Below are 22,989 nucleotides of genomic sequence, written 5' to 3'. Positions count from 1 at the left end.
TGTGCTGCCGTCGGCAGCATAATTCCTTACTAGATTCGTATGTATGTACGTGCGCCAAGGCCGTCTTCGCCGCAACATGGGACGGATACTTCGTGCCAGAAGCATCAAATTTATCATCCGCAGGCACCAGAAGGAGAGAGATAGCTCTTGAGTCAGGCTCTCGTCAGCAGAACCGGGGGGGGGGGGGCAGGAATGTACCTGGGCATACTATTATGGATATTGATTGAGTGATTGGGGAGGAGGATGGGGCGCGGAGGGGGGTTCATGGTTCCTCTCGACCTCTGCAGTGCAGTGGTTCTCGTATTCCAGTATAATGCGATAAGTGACTTTCTGTGTCGAACTGGCCGGCTGGCTGGTCATGGATGGATACCGACATGAGCTCAAACCCAAACCTCAAAGGCCTGGGAAATCCCAGCGCAGGTAAAATCTCCTCGTATGGCACCCAGGGAAGTCTACGCATAGCAGCATGCAGCGCATCAGCGCATCAGCGCAGTAGGCGCAAAGTGGATCGCACCTGCCTGAGTCGCACCCGCGGGAGGGGGCCGTACACAATGCGGTGTAACATCCCCCTCCCACCTAAGTGAGGGAGAACAGTGGATCGGTACAATACGCCCACTCGAGCCAGTCGCGGGGTTGAGTCTCCCTGCACGCCCGGAAGCGACATGTCCGGTACCGTTTCTGTAGGGCTAGCACACGTGGTTCTGGAGCCTCCCCCGTTCCCTTCCCCGCATGGGAATTGGGGGGTGGTGGTGGGGGAGGGAAGGGAGGCAGTGGGAGTGGGTGAGCTTGAGATTCTTTATAAAGCGCGCTCTGGGACGTGGTCTGGAGGAATATCTTTCTGGCTTCATAGTTGAAACAGCGCAAAGATGCTTCTACACTTGGTTATCAGTCTTTCGATTACGGGCAGCGCTTTTGCGGCGCCTTTCTTGGGGCAGCTCCTTGAACGACAGGAGCAGGTCAATGGCACTTACGACTATATCATTGCCGGCGGTGGAACAGCCGTATGTTAAACCCGCCAGCCAGTCAACATTTCTTCCCAATGAGTGATAGCTAACTCAGTTAAACCTCTAGGGCCTGGCCGTCGCAAACCGTCTCACTGAAGACCCCAAAAGTAATACTATCTATCCCCCTACCCCAAACGATCCAATTCGTCGTCTCTCCCAGATGTACAGAATCACTGACAAGCAAGCGCGTACATAGTCAGCGTACTCGTGCTCGAGGCCGGTATTCCAGACCAGAAGGAGTGTGCAGCCATCCTGCAGCGATGCCTGGGCGACACAATGCGCTCAAAGTACGACTGGAACGTGACGACCGAGCCGCAGACGTTTCTTTCCGGACGTCCCCAGAACTTGACCATTGGCCGCGCATTGGGCGGGAGCTCCATGCTCAACGGGATGATGTTTGATAGGGGCTCGCCGAGCGATTATGATATGTGGGAGCAGCTGGGCAATCCGGGATGGGGGTGGAAGGGCATGCTGCCGTATTTCAAGAAGGTTCGTTTGGCTGGCGATTTGAGTTGAGATGTAGCGCAGCTAACAGAGGGGTACGGTGTTGTAGAGCGAGACGTTCACGCCCCCGAATGCGGACCATGTGCAGGAGTTTGGCATCACGTATGATCCGGAGGTGCATGGTGATAGCGGGTACATCCAGTCCGGATATCCGAACTTCATATTCCCACAAACGAGTATGTTCCCCTCCTAGGCCTCTCCGCGTCTCTACAATTGGCCCCCGCTTATTCAAATTGCGATTCAGAGAACTTCCAGGACGCCCTCATGAGTCTTGGGATTGTCCAGTCCAAAGACCAGGCCGGCAGCGCCATCGGTGCCTTCTGGTCACCAAACACTATTGACCCGAAGAACATGACGCGGTCGTACTCGCGCAGCGCATACTACGACAACTTCACAAACAGGACAAATCTCCACGTCATCACCTCACGGCATGTGACAAAGCTGCTCCTTGACAAGGATCGGGTTACTGGTGTTGAGGTAAGTCGGGGCGATTACCGGCGTTGAGACGGGTTTGTACTGATTCCGTTGGCCGGTATGTAGTACATCGAGGTTGGCAAGAATACCACATACACGGTTGCAGCGAGGAGAGAGTACATTGTTTCAGCTGGCACAATCCACACGCCGCAGCTCCTGCAGCTTTCTGGTAATTATTACCCGAGTCCCACATGCACCTAGCTACGTCCGTCATGCATGCCCGGATTCTAACATGTTGTATTGTACAGGAATCGGACAGAAGAGCCTGCTAGAGCGCCTCGGGATCCCAGTGGTAGTTGATCTGCCTGGAGTGTAAGTCTAAACTGTCGACCTACAAATAATATAAGACGTGTCACTGACGGTAGTAAACCGAATGTTTAGTGGTCAGAACTTCCAAGATCATCCATGTAAGTCATAACCCTAACCCTGGAAATGATCAGAAGACTGGTCCTGATTTTTGTGTGTGAATAGTTGCCACTTTGTCACTCAAGCGTATGCTGAACTGTTCCATCGTTAATAAGGGGTCGCGACTAATATAGGAAAACTTTAGTTGACAATGTCGAGCACTCACTGTGGGATCTTGACCGCAATGCCACTTATGATGCTGAGCAAAAGGCACTTTTCTATGCCGACCGCGAAGGTAAATACTTCCTACCAATGACCAACAAGACCGCACAATACTAACACCACCCAGGCGCCTGGACCACCGGCGGCCCCAACTCCGTCGCCTTCCTCCCCCTCTCCTCCTACACCAACCAAACCACCCCGCTCCTCACATCCTACGCCAACGCCGCCGCCGCCGCCCACCTACGCAACGACACGCCCCCCGCCGTCATCGCCGGCTTCACCGCCCAGCGCTCCATCCTCCTCTCACACCTCGCAACGCCCAACACCGCCGCAATGGAGTTCATCTGGCAGAGCGGCTCCGCCCGCCGCTACCAGATGCCCTTCGCCGTCTCCGTGCAGCACCCCTTCTCGCGCGGCCACGTCGAAATAAACAGCACGAACCCTCTCCTCCGCCCCATCGTCGATCTCCGCACTGGATCCAACCCCGTCGACCTGACGCTCCTGGTCGAGGCGTTCCGCTATGCGCGCAGGGTTGTGGCCACCGATGCGATTCAGGAGCTGGTGCCGACGGAGTTGCTGCCGGGTGCGAATGTGACGAGTGATGAGAGTATCTTGGCGTATGCGAAGAGTAGTGCGTCGACCATGTTTCATCCGTCGGGTACGTCGGCGATGATGCCGAGGGAGTTGGGGGGTGTGGTGGATTCGAGTCTGAGGGTGTATGGCGTGAAGAATCTCAGGGTGGTGGATGCGAGTATTATTCCGTTGATTCCGGCGACACATATTGTGTCGACGGTTTATGCGATTGCGGAGAAGGTATGTTGCGATTGGGCCTTTTATTTTTTCTCTCTCTCTCTGGTTTTGTGTGGGCTTTTGCTAATGGTGTGGTGTGGCTTTTAGGCGGCGGATTTGATTAAGGCTGCGCAGAAATAAGTGGCTTGTTTTCTTTTCTGTATACGTAGTCTTTTCTTTCTCTTCTTCATTTTTCACTATTCTTTTCACTTTTTTTCTTCGTGGTCATTTTTCTTCCATGTGTATTTTAGGCAATTTTCATAAACGAATTCAATTTTTTAAGTTCTCAGAAATAGTCCAGCTAGCTACAGTACAGTATACATATCTATGGCCGTGCAGAATTGACAAACGGCCGGATTATCTCCGTTTAGATAGAGATACCAACAGAGATGGTAGCAATGACACCATCGGCAATAGTGCTTCCGATAAGCTCGGTGTCGGCAATAGCTATTATCATATATTTATTAGCACCATTCATCCGCATTCCCCCATGCACAGCGGAAGGAAAGACAAACCATCATATCCAGTATTCTGCTGGTTGAAGATACCGTCTGCAGTATTGGTGGTCAACTGGTTCGTGTTCGTGGTATACGGCGAAACTTTTCCAACGCTGGTGATGAGACTCTGGTCGTAGAAGACCTGTCCAATGTGTGGGCGCGAGCCACCAACATACTTAGTGCCGCTGACGGTGCCGCCATAATGCGCAAGGATGTGCGTGTGCACCGCACGTCCTTGGTACCAGCCGGGGAAGATCGTGGTGATGTGGGCAATGCTGTTGGAATATGCGTGTTAGTACTGGATAATTGGCGTCATGGGTTATCACCCGGTATGGGCTTTTTTTTTTGGGGGGGGGGGAGTTACCCGTCGGAGTCGGTGGGCTGGAGGCCACGGAGTTGGGTTTCGCCCTGGTGAAAGTTAGTTTTAGTTTGCGTTTGTGTAGATTGGGGGAGAGGGATGGATGGAGGGAGGGGGGCTTACGAGGGTTCCTTCGACCTGGAAACCGGAGTAGACACCGGTGGCGTTTGCGTGCCATGCGTCAATGTAGAGGTTGGGAATGATCTCGCAGGTTTTTGTCTGTGCATGTCCAATTGTGATCAGTATATACATGTACTGGACATAAAAAGGGAAAAAAGGAAAAAAAAGGAGGGTATTTATGCCGGGATACATACGTTGACGAACTGGAGCTCGAGGAGCATCTCGACACCGGGCTCGCCCTCGCGGTTGTCAACACGGATGGGCATGCCATCGAGGTAGTAAGGACCAATGGTGACCTCCGGTGCAAGAATGCCTAGTGGTTCCTGTGGTTAGTCTATATCCTTTGCGGCCAAATATCTTGATAATGGCTATTCAATTGATTTGTGAATCTGAGCCGGGACTTACAAGAAACTTCTGCAGAGGTGGTCTGCCTCTTTGTGAATGGGACGCTGCGGCGGGTGATGCCACGCTTCTCGACAAACTCGTTGATCCAGGCCTCACGCTTCTGCATCTTGCGGTAGTTCATGTCGTCGCGGGCACGGAGCTTGTGGGCACAGCTCTCGAGATCGCGGCGGGCAGCCTCGACATGCTTCTCGCGGGCGACGAGCTGCTCGAAGGTCTCGTCGTGGCCGAGGGTGGCGCTGAAGAAGAGAGAGCCGAGGAGGAGGAAAGTGGGCTTGAGGAAGAGCATGTTTGCGGATGTGTTTCTGTTTTTCCTTGTTCTTGAAGAAGATGTGATCTGAGTTGCTCGAGATGCTGCTGGCTGGCTGGCTGGTGAGGAGAGAGAATGGAGGAAATGGAGGCCTTTTTAAATATTTTTTCTTCCAATATATGAGAAGCTCGAGGTTTCCATTTGTTGTATGTTGTTGTTTGTGAAAGCTACATTGCAATCATCTTGGCATGTTTGTGAATGTCGGCCCTCTCGGAGTAGTGATCCTGTACTGCCAGACTACTCTGCAGGCAGGTCTTCCTCGTACTGTTGTGTGGTCAATACTAGATTAAGCTTAATACCTTAATGCTATTACTAGATCTGCGCTCTGTACATAGATTGCAGGCTACTGCCGGATTTGCAATGAGACATGGAGTTGCTGGACCGGTTGTGCTCAGGGTACTATCCAGTACATGGAGTTGATTTTTGTTGCAATATAATGTACTATGACTATCTGGTAGGATTAGTACAGTACAGCACCAGCTGCAGGCATGCAGCGAATGAAGGTACGCCGAGCTCCAGCGATGCCAAGGAAAAGAGCTTAAATCCATGTCCCAAGGACACGCGTCGGTTAGATCCGAAAGTGCTGTCAAAAGTTTCCAATCGAGATTCGGGACGCAGTGGCAGGGGTCCACACTCAGGTACACTCCATGGTAGTTGCAGTTGCAGGGGGCCGTAGGAGGCAATTCGCATGCTCTGCACATAGCACTTTACCATGGGAGAACTGCATGCAATACCCTTGACACTCGCGAAAAACGCGGGGTAGACCCAAGGTGGCTATAGAGCCGTTGGGGTACGTTGGCGGATAAAAGGGGGCAAGACGTCGTAAGCTTGTTTGATTGCAATCTAGTTGGCAGGAGCTGGCATATCAATATAGCCAGCTTTATTCACCTTGATAGAGTCTGCAGCTTTAAATGCCAGTCAGCTCTACCCTTATAATATATTGCATACCGATTCGTGGAGAAAGCAAGTTTGTTTGTTCGGATAAACTATAAGGGTACCTGCTTACTTTCTTGTTGAAACCTCCCCGCCCCCAATTCCTGACTTTTTAATAAAGCCAGCCTGGAACCAAAGTAATATGGGTTTAACTATCGCGCGCAGAGTGTCGATCATCACCCTAGTCGTCAGTGGGAGTGCCTCTATCCAACCAGAATTAAAAAGGTCTTGGCAAATGTGTTTGATATGACCCTAGACATCGTAGGTTACTGACCGCCGGTGCTTTCGGCGAGGCCACCGAAATAATGTGCCCCATTTCACTCGAAATTCGGTAAAGTATTTTTGCGCGCCCGTAAAACCGCTCGTGTTGTCTTGTCGAAATAACCGCCATTGAGAAAATTTTCAGTCTCAAGATCTAGATCTGTTAGGGGGACAACGACTATATTGTGGTTGCGATGCGTGCTAACGGATGCACCGAGTGATCACCAGTGATTCGAAGTAAACCGCCACAGAAAATATCGCCCTTCTCATAAAGATCAAAGCGGTGGTTTTCGCCTCAGGTTTTCTGTTATAAAACCAGTATAAACTACAAGATCGACAAGATTTGCCGAGATTCTTAGCATTAGACCGGCCGGAACAAGCTTTAGGCGTATAGTTCGGATGGCCAAACCGAAACTCTGATAGTGTGGCTGGGCTCTTGCTGGTTCTCGCAAAAAATAAGAACCGGTTACATTATAGATCAAACCAAGGGGCTCTCTAGCGGCTGTGCACTTCCTGTCCTTTGAGCTGAAAGTCGTCCGGAAAGGCCTCTGGGCATCCGGAATTCATGGTGGGGTTGGTCGTTAGTTGTAACAGCAGCATGCATTGACCCCATCATAAACAGTAGAAACGCTGAGTCTATCGGCATATCCCGGTGCCACATACGCACTTTCATTTATTAGAGGTTGTGAGTATGTAGGGTGCAAGGATAAATTTAAGCTTGGCGAATATGTGGAGTTTATTCCCATGTCAATCTGCATGATTGGTGGACAATAATCTAGACCCTAGGAATTATTCAACTAGAATTCCAACTTGCCTTGACTCTTTAATTTCCTGAGTGATTATTAGCCGATGAATCTCTAATTCGATCTCTGTGATTGGATAGTTGTTAGATACCACTGTTGACACTTGATACCTTGTCTGAGCGGCCTGAACAGCTGGATAAAGATACTTCTTGCATGATGAATATACTGGCTTTCATGAGTCAACTAGAGTAATCTGCTTCGAGACCTCCTGCGTTTAGGGTTGAATTGTTTCCCTCCGATTAGATATCCACAATGGATTCAGATATCAAGTTTGAAACAAAGGTACGGTGAATATTATCCCCCTCTCCCAGAAACTTGAGATTCAAATACTTTATCTGTATCCTAGAACTCGTTTCATATCTCTCAATTGTTTCAATGTGTATCGAAAGACAGCCTTCATCAGCTCTGGTCGCGGTGGCTTTTCCGTTAAGGAAGTATTCCTGCTCGAAAAGCAAATCTGCTCATATAGTATACAATTCGACATCAATATAAGTTGTAGTAGATTGTGATAGTACTGATTGCTGCTGCAAGACGCACATGAAACTGTGATCGGAAATGTCCATCTGCCGGCTCCAAAACCGGATTAACACTAAAAGGTTAGACGGTCCTGAATGGCCCCTTGACGTGAAGAATGATTTTAGACTACGAAATCAGCTGGTTCTAGCTATAGTCGCATCGACAAGCTTGGTGCATGCATTCATGCTTAGTTTGATCATCTTGGCTTCGTTGAAACCTTCCTTGCAAAGATGGAAGCTGTATTCGTAGGAAACCGTCAGACTAGGAAATCAATATTCTCCAATCTGCATGGGAAATCGGTTTTTGACTGGTTCGAGGAATAATAAATTTTACACGTATCAATTCAACCCCTGATATAATGGCAACCCCCATCTTTCCTGTATTTACAATTTGGAACCGTCTTCACATCATGGTTGGTGATATGTGCGTGCTTTTCGATCATACGGCCACGATTCCGCAGCTGATGTGTCCTGATTAATATATTGAGTTTTGTATTTTCCTCTATATATGAGAAGTTATCATGGGAATTCCAGGTCGGTACTTGCCGCTTTCAAAATATTTATATTGTTAAATGTGCCTCTGGAAGCAAGGGTAGTCGGAACCCGTCCCTGGGACCGGGGTTTACTAGAAGAACTCTTGGCATCAAGAGGAAGACGATCCTGCAGCCGCGCCGGCCGGCCCCGGTAAGATTGAGGGAACATGTACTAAGTACATGTAAGTACTCGCCTTAACTAATGCCGAGATATCACAAGCTGGAAACTTCAGCAATGTCGGCGACTAATGACTCCGATGAGATTTGCAATCCACGAACTTTGTTGTCAGGATGCTTAACCGCGAAATATATCCAACACACATGAGGAAGAGATCAATTTGAACGGACAGGAATTTACTGCGGTGCATACGGAGAGAGAGTAAAGTCTGGTTGATTGTCACGTCGATGGATCTACCTCATATGTATCGACTGTAGCCGGCGTACATCCAGGACACAGAGTTTTCTTTTAACCAGAATTAATCTTATAATAAGCTCATTTGATCAATTGAAGGATATAACCACATTTTACGTGGGATATATCTAGGAATAGTTTTAGAAAGGCGGGGAAGCTCTGTGAGTGAATATTATAAGCTAGAATCAATTCTGATCGAACCTTGAGTTGAAGAAACATACCATCTGGATACGGCGTTAAACCAATATTCCCCCAACATCAGAATGGATTTCCCCGCTCTGCACGATTCATAAATCTTTGCCTCAGTATTTAGGTAGAAAAGAATTTGAATTAATAATTTTATATCAGGCCGTACCTTCTCTCACAAGACTAGACCAAATGTCTTCTTGAATTGGGTTTGTGAGTCATTTCAATAACTATACGTACGTAAAAACACGAAGGTAATATTATACCAACTATTAGTGAATAGTATGCCTTTGAAAGCTCTGTATTGGAGTGAAGGTGAATAACGCTGAATGAAGTTGCTGCATGAAATGGCGCACATGTAACTTCTGTCTTTTGCACCTTCTACAGGCCGAGATCGAGTATAAAAGACGACGTAGAAACGTGCTTCAGGTAACTGATATATGACTGCAAGGGGTCTCCACCGTAGTCGTTGCCCCTATACCAACTTTAATTGAAACTGAAATTCGAAAGCTGCAGAGAGAGCTCATAAAATCTTGATTTCAGTATTTTCCAACAGTGGATGGCGTTGTTGGCTGCTTATTGTACTCACGTCTCAATCCTTCTCGACGAACGTACTGATGAAACCGTGATTATTCTAAGCGATGATCCCAATGTATTGTGATGAAAATGAGTGAGACTTATAGGAGTGAGAAGATTAAGAATCTACGTTAAAGGCTGCTTTTTCTGGACACCTGTTTCCTGCCCGCCTTTCGTGAATTCGGCTACGTTTCTACTTACTACCGCAAAATTTGGAAATAGCTGCCCCCCAGATTATCCTGCCCCTCCGAATATGCTGCCCCCCCCCCCCCCCAAATCATTATTCACCCGAGTGCACGTGTAAAATCGTTACTTCAAACGATCGTTATCCTAAACTTCGAATATCCTGCCCCCTTACTAAGCTACCACCCCAATCATCAAGCCCAGGCAAGCATTTCCAATTTTTGCGGTATGATAGAGAGTAAATAATGGCGCGTCGGGCATAGGTTGCGGGACTAGCGCGCCTTACTAACTAACTGGCTTAAGGTGCGCCTGGCGGAGTATTTACACCTATGCCCGGCGGGTATGCGGTTACCTTAGTAATCACAGTATGCGATGTTCCAAGAGATATGTACTGCTACTGGAGCTGCGCTACGCTTAGCAACGCCCTGAAGCTTAAGCATACAGTCGACTCTAGTAAAATATAAAGAATTCGACTGATGGCCCGTACTCTGCACTTGCAGCTTTTCGGCTCCGCCGCTCTGGTTTCCTCTTGCAACCGTCAATTTCGAAGTATCAATTACTCTATTACATAAATTCGAGTATGAAGTAATCGATATTAAATAATTACATCTCGATAAAACTCATAGAAAATTGGTGGATATGAGCTAAATTAAGGCCAATGACTGATAAACGGAGGGTGGAAGAAGCTCTGTGCGGGTAGGATGTCAACCCGGCCAGGCACACACCTCTCGAGCTCACCTTTGGCCTAGACGCAGCTACCCTTGAATAATCTAAGTCACGAGCGAGCACGATGATGACTAAAGTAGTTACTAAGCAATGCCTGGAGTCTTGTGCCCGCTTAACCTGAAGTAAACTCCAGGGCACACGCAGTACGAAGATGGCATCCTCAGGAGCATTGTAGTAAACGCGATTACTAATACAATTGTACTCCGCCGGGAGCGCCTAAAGCCATCTGGCTGGTAAGGCGCGTTCCCGCCACCTATGACCGACGGGACATCATAAATAATCTGTAGCATAGAACTAAATCAAATCATCTTAAACTTCTTACATTAATTACTACGCACTATTCATGTAGCAGATACCATTGATGTGCGTATACGTATAGCGGTGTGTCGGTCCAAAATCCAGCACGTCGTGAGTAGTTGCTGCAATTCACAGAAGGAAACGAATTTCTTGCTCATTCTCTCTAGCTATCGCCATGATTGAGTACTAAGCAACCTGTATATAGAAACAGTCGTATCTTGAAAATAGAGGAAGGGATATTAATTGAGCCAGTTTCACTGCTCTAGAGTATTATGACCATCCTAGATCTGGCTCGGACTCTTAAATTGATCCTAGGCGGCTCTTGGCACATGATTTGATGTATTAGTAAGCAAGATTAATGCATCACTTCGCACCCAGACACCCGCCGGTACCCACCACCACATGTACTACATGTATGTATGTATTGTACTTACAGTATCAGAAATGGGGGTAAGTATGATACCGCACCAGTACGGTATTGTGATAATGTGCCGCTATATCTCCGTATTTTAACGAAGTATACGGTAGTGTTACAGCAGTGGTACTGTCACTGTATGTACTCGGGGCAGGCATGAAGAACCTGAAAATGACTTTTTATGGTAACGACCTCTGATTCGCGGCTGGCGAAAAGCTACACCAAATTGAGCCCCTGCTTGCAGCTTGCATTTTCAGGTTCTTATTGCCTGCCCCGAGTAGGTACCTACACACATGCAAGTACGTAGCTCCCCCAATTGGCTCAGGAAACTTTGGAGCCAAGCTTTCTCCACGTACAACATGGCACCTTACCATACTGCATAACCCCTTAATTACGTGCACTAGGCTCCATGCCATCAATTAACAGCCTTCAAGTGTACTACCAGCCCTTCAATTCCAGCGCCGTTGATATAATAGAAACCTCAGCAGCAAAATGAAAGCAGACGAAGCCTCCTTACTTGATTTTTTGAAACCTTACAAATTCGATACAACATTTAGGGAAAACGGCGCGCACGTGGAGCATACCTATGGTGGGGAGGGTGTAGTCATGGGAATGTCGGATGGGGAGGAGGCCGAGGATCGGAGTACTGAACTGTGGATAAATATTGAACCCTCCATCGGCAGCGGAGGATTTGGCAGCGTTTGGTTGCAATTGCAAAAAGAAGCGCCATCTGGAATTTAACAGGAGAGCTAGAGCTGTTAAGAGGCTTGACCGGGGCCGAACGAAGAGCGCAATTTTTTTACGTGAGCTTCGATCCATGATCGTAGTTAGAGATGCAAGTAAACATAACAGTTCCCCAGCGATTGTATCTCATTATGTCCAGATACTAATCCCAAGATTAGTGCGAACACATTGTGAAATGTTTCGGCTGGTACGAAGACAAGTCTTTCTATTTTATCGCGATGGAATATGCCGAACATGGAGATTTGAACCAACATCTCATGAATTCGACACCAAAACCGGCGCTAGAGCAGATCAAAGAAATCATCTACCAGATTCTCAAAGGGCTCGTGGTTCTTCACGGTAAAGATATATGCCACCGGGATTTAAAGCCGCAGGTCTGTACTCCATGGTTCCGGGTAGCAATGAGCCTAGAATGGTGGGCTGACACATCCGTAGAATATCCTTATTACCTCGTTACAGCCCATCCACATCAAACTTGCCGATTTTGGAATATCTAAGTGTTTTGGAGGCACAGAGTTAAGAACCATGCTAGGGACGCCAGGTTTTCTAGCCCCTGAACTCCTCGGGATTTTGCCCCAAAGGTTTCGTTCAAAGGGATCAAACTCTTACACCAAAGCAGTCGATATATGGGCTTTAGGATGTCTCGTTTATAATATGCTTACGCTAGAGGCCCCATTCCTTGCTTCTACGTCTATCGAGGAACAATCAACCATCTCGATAGGCCTAGGTGATTTTCATGGATATTGCCAAAGAGAACTTGATTATGGGCTCCTCTACAACTACTGTGACGGCGGAAATCATGTTATTACTGACTCTTTTCGAAAGCTTGGCGTGGCCGAGAGTGAGATTATGTTTGTAAATCGACTCCTAGTCGTTGATCCTAAGTCTAGAATTTCTGCTGCAGCCGCTCTCATGGACCCGTGGTTTTTACAAGTCTTATACACCCTTGATTCACCGAGGAATGATCGAAATATCGGTCTCCGAGACCATGACAGCTGGTTTTTGATTGAATCAGCAAAGTACGGGCGTCTGGATCTTGTTTACACCTTCTTGGCAGCCGGAGCCGACGTCCGATGGGTCGATGACAATGGGAACACCGCCCTACATCTCGCTGCCATGAATAGGCATCATGATGTTGTGAAGGTTTTACTAGAAAGGGGCGCGGACATGGACGAGGAAAATGATTGTGGACAGACACCACTACATCTGGCTGTTTTGTCAGGCCGTGAAGCCATTAATATTGTGCAGCTTCTGCTGGAAAGGGGCGCGGATTTGAGCGCTGCAGACTTACAAAGACGGACTCCACTACATCTGGCCGCTTCCCGGAGCCACGGAGACGTTGTGCGGCTTCTTCCAGAAAAGGGCGCGGATTTGAGCACTGTAGATCAAAAAGGAAAAACCCCACTATATAGCGCTGCTCAGGCAGGCTATGAAGGCATTGTGCGGCTTCTGCTAGAAAATGGCGCGGATTTGAGCGCGGCAGACTCAGCTGGATACACTCCACTACATCGGGCTGCTTGGTTAGGCCATGAAGATATTGTGCAGCTTCTGCTAGAAAAGGGTGCAGATTTGAACGCGGCAGGCTCAGGAGGGGATACCCCACTACATCGGGCTGCTTTCCGGGGCCACAAAGACATTGTGCGGCTTCTTCTAGAAAAGGGCGCGGATGTGCGCGCGGTAGATAATGTCAGATGTACAGCACTACATCGGGCTTGTTTGGAGGGCCATGTAGCCATTGTGAGGATTTTGCTAGAAAATGGTGCGGATGTGTGCGCGGTAGACTCAGAAGGAGACAGCCCACTAGACCACACTTTGGATGTTGACTGTAAAAAGCTCTTGAGGCACGCTTTAGTGACCAAGGGGGAGGCACAAGACAGATGAGCGGTATGAGATGGTGGAAATGGTGATACAACGATATCGAGAAGGCTATGTAAATTGAATGATATAATTCCTTAATGTATGTACATAAAACAAATAATTTCGGATAGGGATAGTATATAGTAAATAAGAACCTGGCTTTAACTTATCACATCAAACGTTTGAAACATTAGTTCTGATGCTGTTTTTAGTGTATACGGTCACATATGCGCCCTCGTTCGATGTGCTATGTGATAAATTGTTGTTGGTCGAACATGAGGATCAGTGTGGTCCACGAGGGGGAAGCACTCCGCGCCTCGCCTAGAAGCAAATGCCTCGAGGTAGCACGAGGTATACCCTAACAAGGCCGATGTACGTACCTCGATATATGGTACATTCCTGGAAGTTGACTCGAGTCAACTCAATATATACCCTTCAGGCTGCCAGAGCGAAGATAATCGAGCTCATGTAAATATACATCCCGGGTGACCGAACCAGACAAGAACTATTGAGAACCCACTGATAAGACCTGCCTGGAGCATCGAGACAGCTCGAGGCATAGGTTTTTCTAGCTTAAGGCAACCCAAAGCAGACCTTCTCAGAGCCAGAGGCAAGTCAATACACCCCATCTTCCTCGCCTCGATACGCCTCGTGGGGACCACACTGACATTGAGGATATAATGTTAGCCACGGAATATATGGTTCTCAGGTTGAGTGGATCGATAGGAGCTCAGGTGAGAGGTTTTATATACCTAAGCCCAGGTTCTAGCCAAAAAAAGAATCTATCAATTCGTCTGGCCTAGATGAGTAATAACATCAACTTATGAATTCGAAGCAAATACTATTACTTCCTGCAGATGTCGCCCACCACGCCACACTAAACCTAATCGGGCGGCCAATGATCGTCTCGCCTGAAAAAGCTTACCTAGTAACCGAGTCACCTCCCCGCAACACACCAAAGACGTCAACGTGAACAGCTTACCCCACCCACCTCTGAACCCCACTGTCACTGCTTCGGCCACCTTTCCTTCCTCCTTCGCCGGCTCCTAGTCTGGGTAACGCCCGGCCTAGACAACTATAGGTCGCTTCACACATGGCCGCCAATCAGTTGGTGCTGTGGAACGGTTCATTCGAGCTGTGCCTTGAGTGTCGGGAGAAGTTTTTTGGGAGCAGGATGGCGCTCATCTTGTGGGTCTTGGCTTTTGGGGGCGTTGCTGAAGGTGTCGGTGGGGTAATGGTGCTTTGGGCGTTGATTATGGGTAGCTAGCGCTGGCTGGCTGCGGGCCGGATCATTCTGCATTCTGACCAAAAAAAGCAAAGGTTAAAGGGATACTGGGCCGGGTTGATTAACGGGGTGGGTCTGGCTGTGGAGATACGGTATTACTTATATCTCTTTTACCGCCAACTACCAAAATCTATCAAGTCCTGGCTCGAGAGAAACTAAACATCTAACCTCTAGCAGTCCACATTACGTATAAATACGCATTTCCACAGCCAGAAAAACGAATAACCAGTATAAATTAAACGGACTATGTACGACACAGCCTTCCATCAACCCCCTCCTAGTCCGTGTACCCCATAGAGAAATGTATGTAGAGAAGTGAAGTAATTGAGCGTGTTGATTAACTCTAACTAAGGGGGAATTGCCCCATATTTATACTTAAAGAAAGGTAGTACAAAAATATAATGAGAGTCATAAATACGAAAGCAATAAAATGACTAATAGGAAATAAAGAAGAAATGAGTCAGAACCCGTGACTCATAATGACAAATGAAATCCTCCAATACTATGAGTATGTGCCGAGCGTACTATTTCAAAACCCCACACAGTTACTACACCACATCAGATTTCACGGATCATATACGCCCCCAACTCCGGCGTCAACTCCCTGAGCCTCGCCACCTTCTCCGTCGTATCAACCCTCGCCTGCCTCCTCGCCTCCTCCCCACTCATGTCAGACACCTCGTGGTAATAACCATAGCGCCAGCGCGTCTCTCCATGACGCCGGATTCAGCGCCGTGTCGAGCCCCCTGTTCGCCGCAACCTTGCCGCCGCCGACGAGATGCCCGAGAAGTGCGGTGCTGCCGTTGAGCGCGTGCATGAGGGTGGCCATGTAGGCTGCTGAATCGTCCTCCATTACGGGGCGGGGGATTAGGCGCGAGCCGATGACGGTGTCGCGGTGGCCGGAGGTAGGTTGGCCGAAACCTAGAGAGGGGATGTCAGTGGGAGTTCTTTTATGGGGGTGGATGTTAGGGCTGGCATATTACATACCAACATTGAGCTCCTTGTCAGTGGTGTAGGAGCCAGCGAATAGCGTCTAGGAGTATACAGTTCTAAAGTAGTTCGCCACAAAATTACTCCCTCTTCGTCCGCCAGGCTCTTCAACCTCTCTACCATCCTCCCACCGCGCCTCCGCCGCCCCCTTCCCCCAGTTCATCCCCGCCCACGTCCACGCCGCACCACGTCTATCCAAAAAGCACAATCGATTCAACACCTCATCCATCTCTCCAGCCGTCCTAATAGGCCATCAAGCGCACCCCCGCGGCGACCCATGCTGGCAGCCCGGAGATTATACACGAAGCAGGAAAGAACAAAGAAGTCCCTGCGCTTGTGGTTCTCCCGCGCGCGCGTGCGGCACAGTGAGTGAACACATAGGTGTCGCGGGCTAATTAAAGCGTTATGCCGGCAGTTAGCAAGGCATTCGATCGTGTAGGGTGGCTAGCGCTATAGCCGGATCGGAAGAATACAGACGCGGTTCTGGCCGGTGGTGCGCTGTCGAGAGCTTAGTACTAGCTGGTTGACAGGACGTGACGGGTTCTCTCGCCGTGACCAGCGTGATGGTTTTAATTGGCGCTGTCAATACCTCTACATATGGCTTGTTTAGTTGCAATTGGTGGTCAATGATAGCGTACAGGTTGTCACGTGGGGCAAAGATGCGGCAGTTTTTAGTTTCGGTCATGAAGTATGACTCGGAGCTGTTCGATTTGCGATTTGCAACCCCACGACTATGGGTCTAAAATAACACAGTTTTCGGAATACGTGCTCTGAAATAACACATTAAGTACATAAGATGACACGGTTCGCTACTTTCTACTCGACCAGCTCATGCTGAGAGTACAAAGACAATCGGGCATTAAAAGCCATCTCCTTCGATCCTCCTCTAAAGAAATCAAACACCAAAATACATGTAGCGTTCGTAATTCATTTATTTCACTTACAAGAAAAGAAAAGATTCCGTTTATTAGAACTCCATACAAATAGCCAACTACACTAACCCCCCCCCCCCCCCCCCCAAACCACCACTACCTCATCTTCACCTTCAACCCCTGCCCGGGCACCATAATAATCTTAACCGCATACCTGACCTCCCCCCCAGGCACCCCATTATCCCCCACCTCCCCAAACGCCTGCAGCAATCTCACAACCACATACCCCGCCATCGTCAGCGCCATCTGCTGCCCCAGACACACCCTCGGCCCCCCGTTAAACGGAAGCCATGCCCACCCGACCTTCCTCATCGCCTCCTCCCCCCATCTCTCGGGCCGGAACGTCCCAGCATCGGGGCCATATACGTCTTCCCGCCGGTGCACCGTAAAGACAGAGTACATGACCCTCTCGCCCTTCTGCACCACAATGGGCGCGTTCCCGTCGGCACCGCCGCCGTATGGGAGGGTGGTGGTGCGTAGCGCGCTGCGGGAGTTGATTCCGACGGGGGGATACATGCGGAGCACCTCGTGCAGGAAGTGGCGCAGGTAGACCATGTCGCGGAGATCAGGCTGTGTGGGAGGTTGTAGGCCGATGGTGTCTAGTATCTCTTTGCGCAGCTTCTGTAGCACTTCCGGGTGCCGGGAGAGGACGTGGAAGGCCCATGTGAGAGTTGAGGCGGTGGTGTCTCGGCCGGCCATCATGACGCTGAGGATCTGGTCTTGGAGGACTTGGGGGTTTTGCGTCTTTTGGGAGAGGGCTTCGAGGAAGATGTATTTGCCGGAGGTGGAGGTGTCTTTGGTGTATGGCTTTTCTGCGCTGCTGTTGGAGCTGTGCTTTTGGAGGGCGCGGGCGACGTAGTGTCCGACGAGCTTGTGGACGACGGTGATGGCGATGCGGAAGCGTTTGGGGTTCACGAGCCAGTAGAGGTCATTCAGTGTGAAGCGGATCGAAACGACGTCTTGGGATACGTCGAAGGCTTCCGAGAAGGACATTTCGCCCTCGGTGGAGACCGTGCCTTCCTGCGCGCCGATGGGGGAGCCGAAAAGGAAGTCGGTAGAAGCGTCCATTGTCAGTTCGAGAAGCAGGGCCTGAAGATCAACCTCATGGTAGCCATCACTGCCGGGCGAGGCCTTGATCTTTGCAATCATCCGGGTGACGAAGGTTTCGAGGGCGCTGAGGTCTGCGACACTCGCCCGGTCGAAGGAGGGCCGGAGGAGCGCGCGGGACTCTTTCCACTCGGGGCCGTCTTGCGTGAAGATTCCACGGGTGCCGAGAATGGCCTGGTGCGCGCGGCGCTCGTGGGCGAGGCCGAAATCTTTCGGTTTGTGAGCTTGGATGTCTGGGATGCTTGCGCGGAGGTTAGTTACGTACCGTCGAATTGTGTGGCTAGCATTGCTTGGATGTTGCGGTGGTCGCGGGTCATAATAGAGCGGACGCCAAAACGCTTCACGCCGAAGGTGTGGCCGAGGTCATTGAAGAGGTCTATGAATGAGAGAGGGAGACGGCCCGCGACGTTGGACTTGATGGCACGTATTATGCCGTGAATTCCGAGGATGTAGGGGTCTTTTCGGAGCTTAACGGGGCTCGCAGGGACGGCCGTTAAAGGAGATTGGAATGGGCTGTTGTGGGTTTGTTAGTTTCGATAATTGTTGTAAGACTATATGTATCGTAGCTTGCCTGTTGTTTCTTAAGTAGAGTCTTTAGAAAGAGTAGTGTAGCTAGAGCTACTCCCACCCAGAGGAGAACCATCTTTGCTGCGTTATTAGTGAATATCTAAGCTTGTCGTTGAAGCTGTCGTTCTAGTTTATATCCCCACAAACTGGTATTAAAAGAAGACAACTTTAGCTGAGTCGCCTCATGTAGTATATGTACTAGTTAAAGAATGGCATTATAAGCTCCCAGCACCGCCGGCCTCCTTCAGCAAAGAAAAAAAAGGGTCAGCTAGTGCTAAATCTCTCCGATACATAGGCTGAGCTGGGAAATCCTACCTTGCCTTGCTTGTACATGTCATGAACCAATCAATCCTCCTTCTCCTTCTCGGCCATGACCACGCATATATAGACACCCCCGGACCAGTTGCCGCGGACGGGCTGCAGCGGGATTTCGATTGGGCGCTTAATCAAGCGGGCAACAGGCGCAGTTGATCCGCTGCTAGCTGTTATGCTGTTGTCATCCCTGATATTATACCGTTAGGTGAGGTGGTCGGTGCATCCGACAGATGTCGATATCGCCATACATAGCATACCACTCTTCGCAATCCCAGACAAAGAAACTCTGGACAGTACCTTCCCAGAAGTCTTCAGTCTAGCTTCCGGAATCACCCCCATCGCCACACGCTTTCTGAACAAGGACGACGCCTCCCGAAATGCGAAAGCCACATCCACCATTGTAGTCACAGTCTCCTCCACTGACGCCGCCTCAATTGGTGACTCAATCCGCCTATACTCCAGACCTCGCCGCTGTGTACCCATGTGGTCAGCCTCGCCCACAACGCAATGCACGAGATGCTGGAAATTCGGCCACTCCCTTAAAGGATGTCGAGAACTCTTCGTGACATGCCCAATCTGCACCAAAGACCATGACCGGCGAGGCCATCGGTGTGTAATCTATACCTGCCCTGGATTTCAAAAACCGACTCCCTCATGCTGTGCAGTCTCGCCAGCAAAATGCGCAAACTGCGGTGGTAACCACACCGCCGACTCTAAGTCATGCCCCACATACATAGCCATCATCAATAGGAATAGGTCCGATAAAGACCTCAACAAGACTACGCCGCCTCCCCCCCCTGCGGAACCCTCTACGGCTATGGACATCACGCCAGAAGACGCTGCCACCCCCAGTAACCCCAATGCAAATACAGTCTCCACACCCGCCACACCCGCCCCTCGCACACCCCAGTCATAGAAAATGACGGACACAACAAAAGACCCATCATTCCTCCGCATCATACAGCACAATTGCGCAAACAGCAACCAAGTTATAACGTGGGTCTATGGACGATGGACTATAGTGCCAAGGAATACAACCGAGGCAAGAACGTAGTAGAAGATATTCGTAACTTTGGACTATGAGGTGGTTCAATCCTGATCCTAGATCCAAGACGAGCCCTATGACGTAGCGTAGAACAAAAGTAGTATTCGTGGAATAAATACAGAAGAAGAAGAAGAAGAATCTTATATTGCTTTGAAGTACAAGACTTATCGCACGCCGAACCAACCGCCTAACACAAAACCGAACCGAAAAAAAAAAAAAAAAAAAAAAAAGAGAAAACAACGGACAATAGAACAACGAACAAGAACAAAAACAAAAACAAAACAAGAACAAAACGAACACGAACAAAGACAAGGAGATCCAAGAGCAATACGCAACCAGAAAAACCCAGCAACGAGGAAAACTAACATATCTCAGCGGACTCGAGCGCTGGATCCATCAAAGACAACGAGAAATAAACAAAATAATAGGTAAAAGGAAACTACCCTTCCTAGTCCCGCCTCTAATCATTTTCTTCCATCCCCTCTTCCAGGTCCGCCTCCGCCTCCACCGACTCGTACCATTTCGAGAGTTGAGATTTCTTTGCAAATTGTAGGATGAGGTCCGTTTTCAGGTTTGTGAACATCCAGTTTTCCCAGGTCATCGCTCCGGGGATTTTCTCTATCAGAGGGGCGCGGATTCGAGCCCACGCTGGGCATTCCATAAGTACATGTTTCGCTGAGTTCTCCATACCACACTGGCATGGTTCGGGGTCTGTATGTGCTGCATGTTTGTCGATTCGGGTGGTTTGACATCGGATTCGAAAAACCTTTTTCGCTTCTGTAAGGGTAAGTTTCGCAATCTTAGGAGGGGGGCGGAATTCCCCCCGATGGTGGTAGTTAGGTATTGGTTGTGTATTCCATTCTTCTAACAGATGGTCGCGTAATAGTTTGTTTTGGTTCCACTTGTCTCTCGTATTTCCGGGGGTTTGGTATGGGAGTAAGAGGGAGGCGATTCGGTGCAGGCCTGTTCCTTTGATGTTTGCTTCTCTGTATGGGAGGAGCTCGATCAGGGATTCATTGTTGGGGTGGGTTGCATCGGTGCAGAGTATTCTGGTTCCGTACTTTCTTGAGCGGTATGTCAGGAGATGTTCTAGGGGGGGTAGGCCTGCTTCTCGGAGGAGTTTAGCTCTCTTGGTCCAACGTGGTAGGCCAGTGATGACTCGGGCCGCTTCATTATATAGTGGTTCGAGGGATCTTATAATGTGGTCTGCGCCAGTCCACCAAGCCTCGGATCCGTAGAGCAGACTTGGAAGGAAGCCTTGTGTTATTAGGTGATGGATTGTCTTAACTGTTATGCCTGGCAGGCGGGCCGTGTTTCTGATTTGGTGGAGGGCTTTAAGGCCTTTTGCGATCGCTGCTTCGATATGGGGCCGGAAAGAGAGAGTCGGATCTATCCAGACTCCTACTTATTTCAGCCTCTCTTTGGGGTATATAGTGGTGTTGTTGATTTTGACTGGAAGTCGTGGTTGTTGTATGGATGATGTAGTGGGGCGGAAGAAGATCAGGTCGGATTTATCCGGGTCGTATTTGATTTGGAGTGGGTCGGCTTTTATTAGTCTTTCTCTCATTCGTTCCTCCATTCTTTTGATTATGAACCCTGGTGTTTTGGATACTTGCACCAGCGCATCATCATCGGTGTATGTTGTGTCCATCTCTTTCGGGCTGCTTGTTGGGTCCAGGATTACTCCGGCATAGATCATAAATAGTACCGGGGACATGGGGCTACCTTGCGGGACTCCAGATTCATAGGGCTGTGGTTCCTCTAGTTCATGGTTAAATTGGAACTGTAGTTTTCTGCCGGTGTTGAATTCCTTGCACCATTCTGTTAGGTAGGTGGGGAATTTTTGCTGGTGCATGATTTCTGCGAGGAGTAGGTGGTCTACACAGTTAAATGCTCCCTGGATGTCGTTGGTTAGGATCGCTGGTCTGTCCCGCCGGGCGACTCCGGTGCTGTTCTTCAAAAGTAGGTTTTGTTGTACCGGTGTTAGGGTTCTTAAAAGGGCGTCGATTGCTGAGATGGTTGGTCTTCCTCCGAATTGATTCGCTGAGAGTGTGCCTAGGATTTCTCCAGCGGTGCAGAGTCTTTGAGCCACTATTTTCTCCAGGATTTTGCTGAAGCATTGTAGGAGGGAGATGGGCCGATAGGCTTTTGCTTCATGATAGTTTGCCTTGCCGGGTTTCGGGATCGGGGTGCATTTTGCTATTTTCCATTCCGCTGGATGTACTCCGTGCCGAAGCATAGCGGAGAACATGTCTTGGATTAGAGTTATGTTCGCTTTAACTATTGCTTTGATAAAGATATAGGGGATGCCATCCGGGCCGGTCGCCGAGTGCATTGGGCAGGAGTCGATTGCTTTCCTGAGTTCTTCGGGGGTGACTGTGTCGAAAGTGTTACTAAGGTCAAAAGAGGGGGGTCTGATGTTTAGGGGGGGATGGTCGGGGGACGTCCGTTTTGAGGGGAAGAGTTGGGCTCTTAAGGCTTGACACTTCCCTGCAAACGTTTCTTCACCTTGTATGGTTGGTATGATTGTGTCTCTTCTCCTTCCTACATTTAGGACTCTCCAGACCTCACTACCTTTCGCTTCGTTCATCGTCTTTTCCCGCTGGTCTGCTTTTGCTTTCCGGATCATGACTGTCCATTCCCTGCATGCCTTCCGGTGCTCCTCCACATGGTTGGGTTTCCTTGTATTTCTCGCCTTCCTCTCTGCCGAGTTTACCCTTGCCTTCATTTGTTTCATTTCGTCTGACCACCAGGAGTTAGCTCTTACACCCTCCTTCGAGAGTGGCGTGACTATGTTGATTGTTGACTTGACCAGTTCCAGGAAGAATTCGACAGTTTGTTCCGTGTGTTCCTTGGTTTCCCATGCTTCTGCAGGGAGGGAAAGGTTTGATATGTGGTTTTCCAATAGCTTCCAGTCTGTTTGTCGCCACATTCGTCTTGGTACAAAGGGTGGTTTTTCCAGGTGTGGATGGACGGAGGTTCTCCCGTGGTCTGAGCCCGCTCCGTAGGGTTCAGTACTCCATCGTAGATTGTGGTCAAGTATTGGGCCTTTTACAAATGTAAGGTCGATGATTGTGGGCCTTTTCCCTCTGTCTCTAGGGAAATGCGTGTAGACTCCTGGTTCATTCAGGAGGGTCAGTTTCTGTCGGGTTATCCATTGTTTTAGCCGTGCACCATTGACGCGGTCTGCTCGAATGTTGTTTCTATATTCATGTGAGGTTACTCCGTACCACATTTGATGGTGGCAGTTGAAGTCTCCCATTACTAGGCAATTGTCGAGGG

General features: G+C 49.3%; 10 protein-coding genes across 10 annotated transcripts; 3 read left to right on the top strand and 7 right to left on the bottom strand.

Annotated features, from left to right (window-relative positions):
* Nucleotides 1–866: 866 nt before the first annotated feature.
* H6S33_005226 (uncharacterized protein) lies at nt 867–3,479 on the top strand (the record flags this gene model as incomplete). Its single annotated transcript, XM_044836590.1, has 12 exons — nt 867–1,001; nt 1,072–1,111; nt 1,201–1,493; nt 1,558–1,684; nt 1,753–1,985; nt 2,049–2,151; nt 2,231–2,294; nt 2,364–2,389; nt 2,454–2,474; nt 2,533–2,622; nt 2,677–3,362; nt 3,447–3,479. 12 exons carry the CDS (start codon nt 867–869, stop codon nt 3,477–3,479), a joined length of 1,851 nt encoding a protein of 616 aa, XP_044690439.1.
* A 226-nt stretch (nt 3,480–3,705) lies between these two features.
* H6S33_005225 (uncharacterized protein) lies at nt 3,706–5,004 on the bottom strand (the record flags this gene model as incomplete). The annotated part of the gene is made up of 6 exons (XM_044836589.1): nt 3,706–3,785; nt 3,854–4,110; nt 4,200–4,243; nt 4,317–4,412; nt 4,508–4,626; nt 4,719–5,004. The coding sequence occupies 6 exons, from the start codon at nt 5,002–5,004 to the stop codon at nt 3,706–3,708; spliced, it is 882 nt and encodes a 293-aa protein (XP_044690438.1).
* A 6,353-nt stretch (nt 5,005–11,357) lies between these two features.
* On the top strand, nt 11,358–13,490 carry H6S33_005224 (uncharacterized protein; the record flags this gene model as incomplete). Its single annotated transcript, XM_044836587.1, has 4 exons — nt 11,358–11,508; nt 11,564–11,700; nt 11,768–11,983; nt 12,045–13,490. 4 exons carry the CDS (start codon nt 11,358–11,360, stop codon nt 13,488–13,490), a joined length of 1,950 nt encoding a protein of 649 aa, XP_044690437.1.
* Nucleotides 13,491–13,713: 223 nt separating this feature from the next.
* Nucleotides 13,714–14,596, bottom strand: H6S33_005223 (uncharacterized protein; the record flags this gene model as incomplete). The annotated part of the gene is made up of 7 exons (XM_044836586.1): nt 13,714–13,787; nt 13,847–13,865; nt 14,113–14,129; nt 14,219–14,231; nt 14,315–14,391; nt 14,458–14,512; nt 14,558–14,596. The coding sequence occupies 7 exons, from the start codon at nt 14,594–14,596 to the stop codon at nt 13,714–13,716; spliced, it is 294 nt and encodes a 97-aa protein (XP_044690436.1).
* A 713-nt stretch (nt 14,597–15,309) lies between these two features.
* H6S33_005222 (uncharacterized protein) lies at nt 15,310–15,970 on the bottom strand (the record flags this gene model as incomplete). The annotated part of the gene is made up of 4 exons (XM_044836585.1): nt 15,310–15,415; nt 15,444–15,672; nt 15,739–15,751; nt 15,797–15,970. 4 exons carry the CDS (start codon nt 15,968–15,970, stop codon nt 15,310–15,312), a joined length of 522 nt encoding a protein of 173 aa, XP_044690435.1.
* Nucleotides 15,971–16,769: 799 nt separating this feature from the next.
* On the bottom strand, nt 16,770–18,293 carry H6S33_005221 (uncharacterized protein; the record flags this gene model as incomplete). The annotated part of the gene is made up of 2 exons (XM_044836584.1): nt 16,770–17,989; nt 18,046–18,293. Coding segments are annotated over 2 exons (1,468 nt in total), but the record flags the coding sequence as incomplete, so codon positions are not given.
* Nucleotides 18,294–18,919: 626 nt separating this feature from the next.
* Nucleotides 18,920–19,145, bottom strand: H6S33_005220 (uncharacterized protein; the record flags this gene model as incomplete). The annotated part of the gene is made up of 1 exon (XM_044836583.1): nt 18,920–19,145. A coding segment is annotated over one exon (226 nt), but the record flags the coding sequence as incomplete, so codon positions are not given.
* A 182-nt stretch (nt 19,146–19,327) lies between these two features.
* On the top strand, nt 19,328–19,578 carry H6S33_005219 (uncharacterized protein; the record flags this gene model as incomplete). Its single annotated transcript, XM_044836582.1, has 1 exon — nt 19,328–19,578. A coding segment is annotated over one exon (251 nt), but the record flags the coding sequence as incomplete, so codon positions are not given.
* A 589-nt stretch (nt 19,579–20,167) lies between these two features.
* On the bottom strand, nt 20,168–21,108 carry H6S33_005218 (uncharacterized protein; the record flags this gene model as incomplete). Its single annotated transcript, XM_044836581.1, has 1 exon — nt 20,168–21,108. A coding segment is annotated over one exon (941 nt), but the record flags the coding sequence as incomplete, so codon positions are not given.
* Nucleotides 21,109–21,198: 90 nt separating this feature from the next.
* H6S33_005217 (uncharacterized protein) lies at nt 21,199–22,969 on the bottom strand (the record flags this gene model as incomplete). The annotated part of the gene is made up of 1 exon (XM_044836580.1): nt 21,199–22,969. A coding segment is annotated over one exon (1,771 nt), but the record flags the coding sequence as incomplete, so codon positions are not given.
* Nucleotides 22,970–22,989: the final 20 nt, after the last annotated feature.

This window comes from Morchella sextelata (genome assembly GCF_020137385.1).
Source record: "Morchella sextelata strain SCLS chromosome Unknown scls_19, whole genome shotgun sequence".
Classification (NCBI taxonomy): Eukaryota; Fungi; Ascomycota; class Pezizomycetes; order Pezizales; family Morchellaceae; genus Morchella; species Morchella sextelata.
This window is presented reverse-complemented; position numbering and strand designations above follow the sequence as displayed.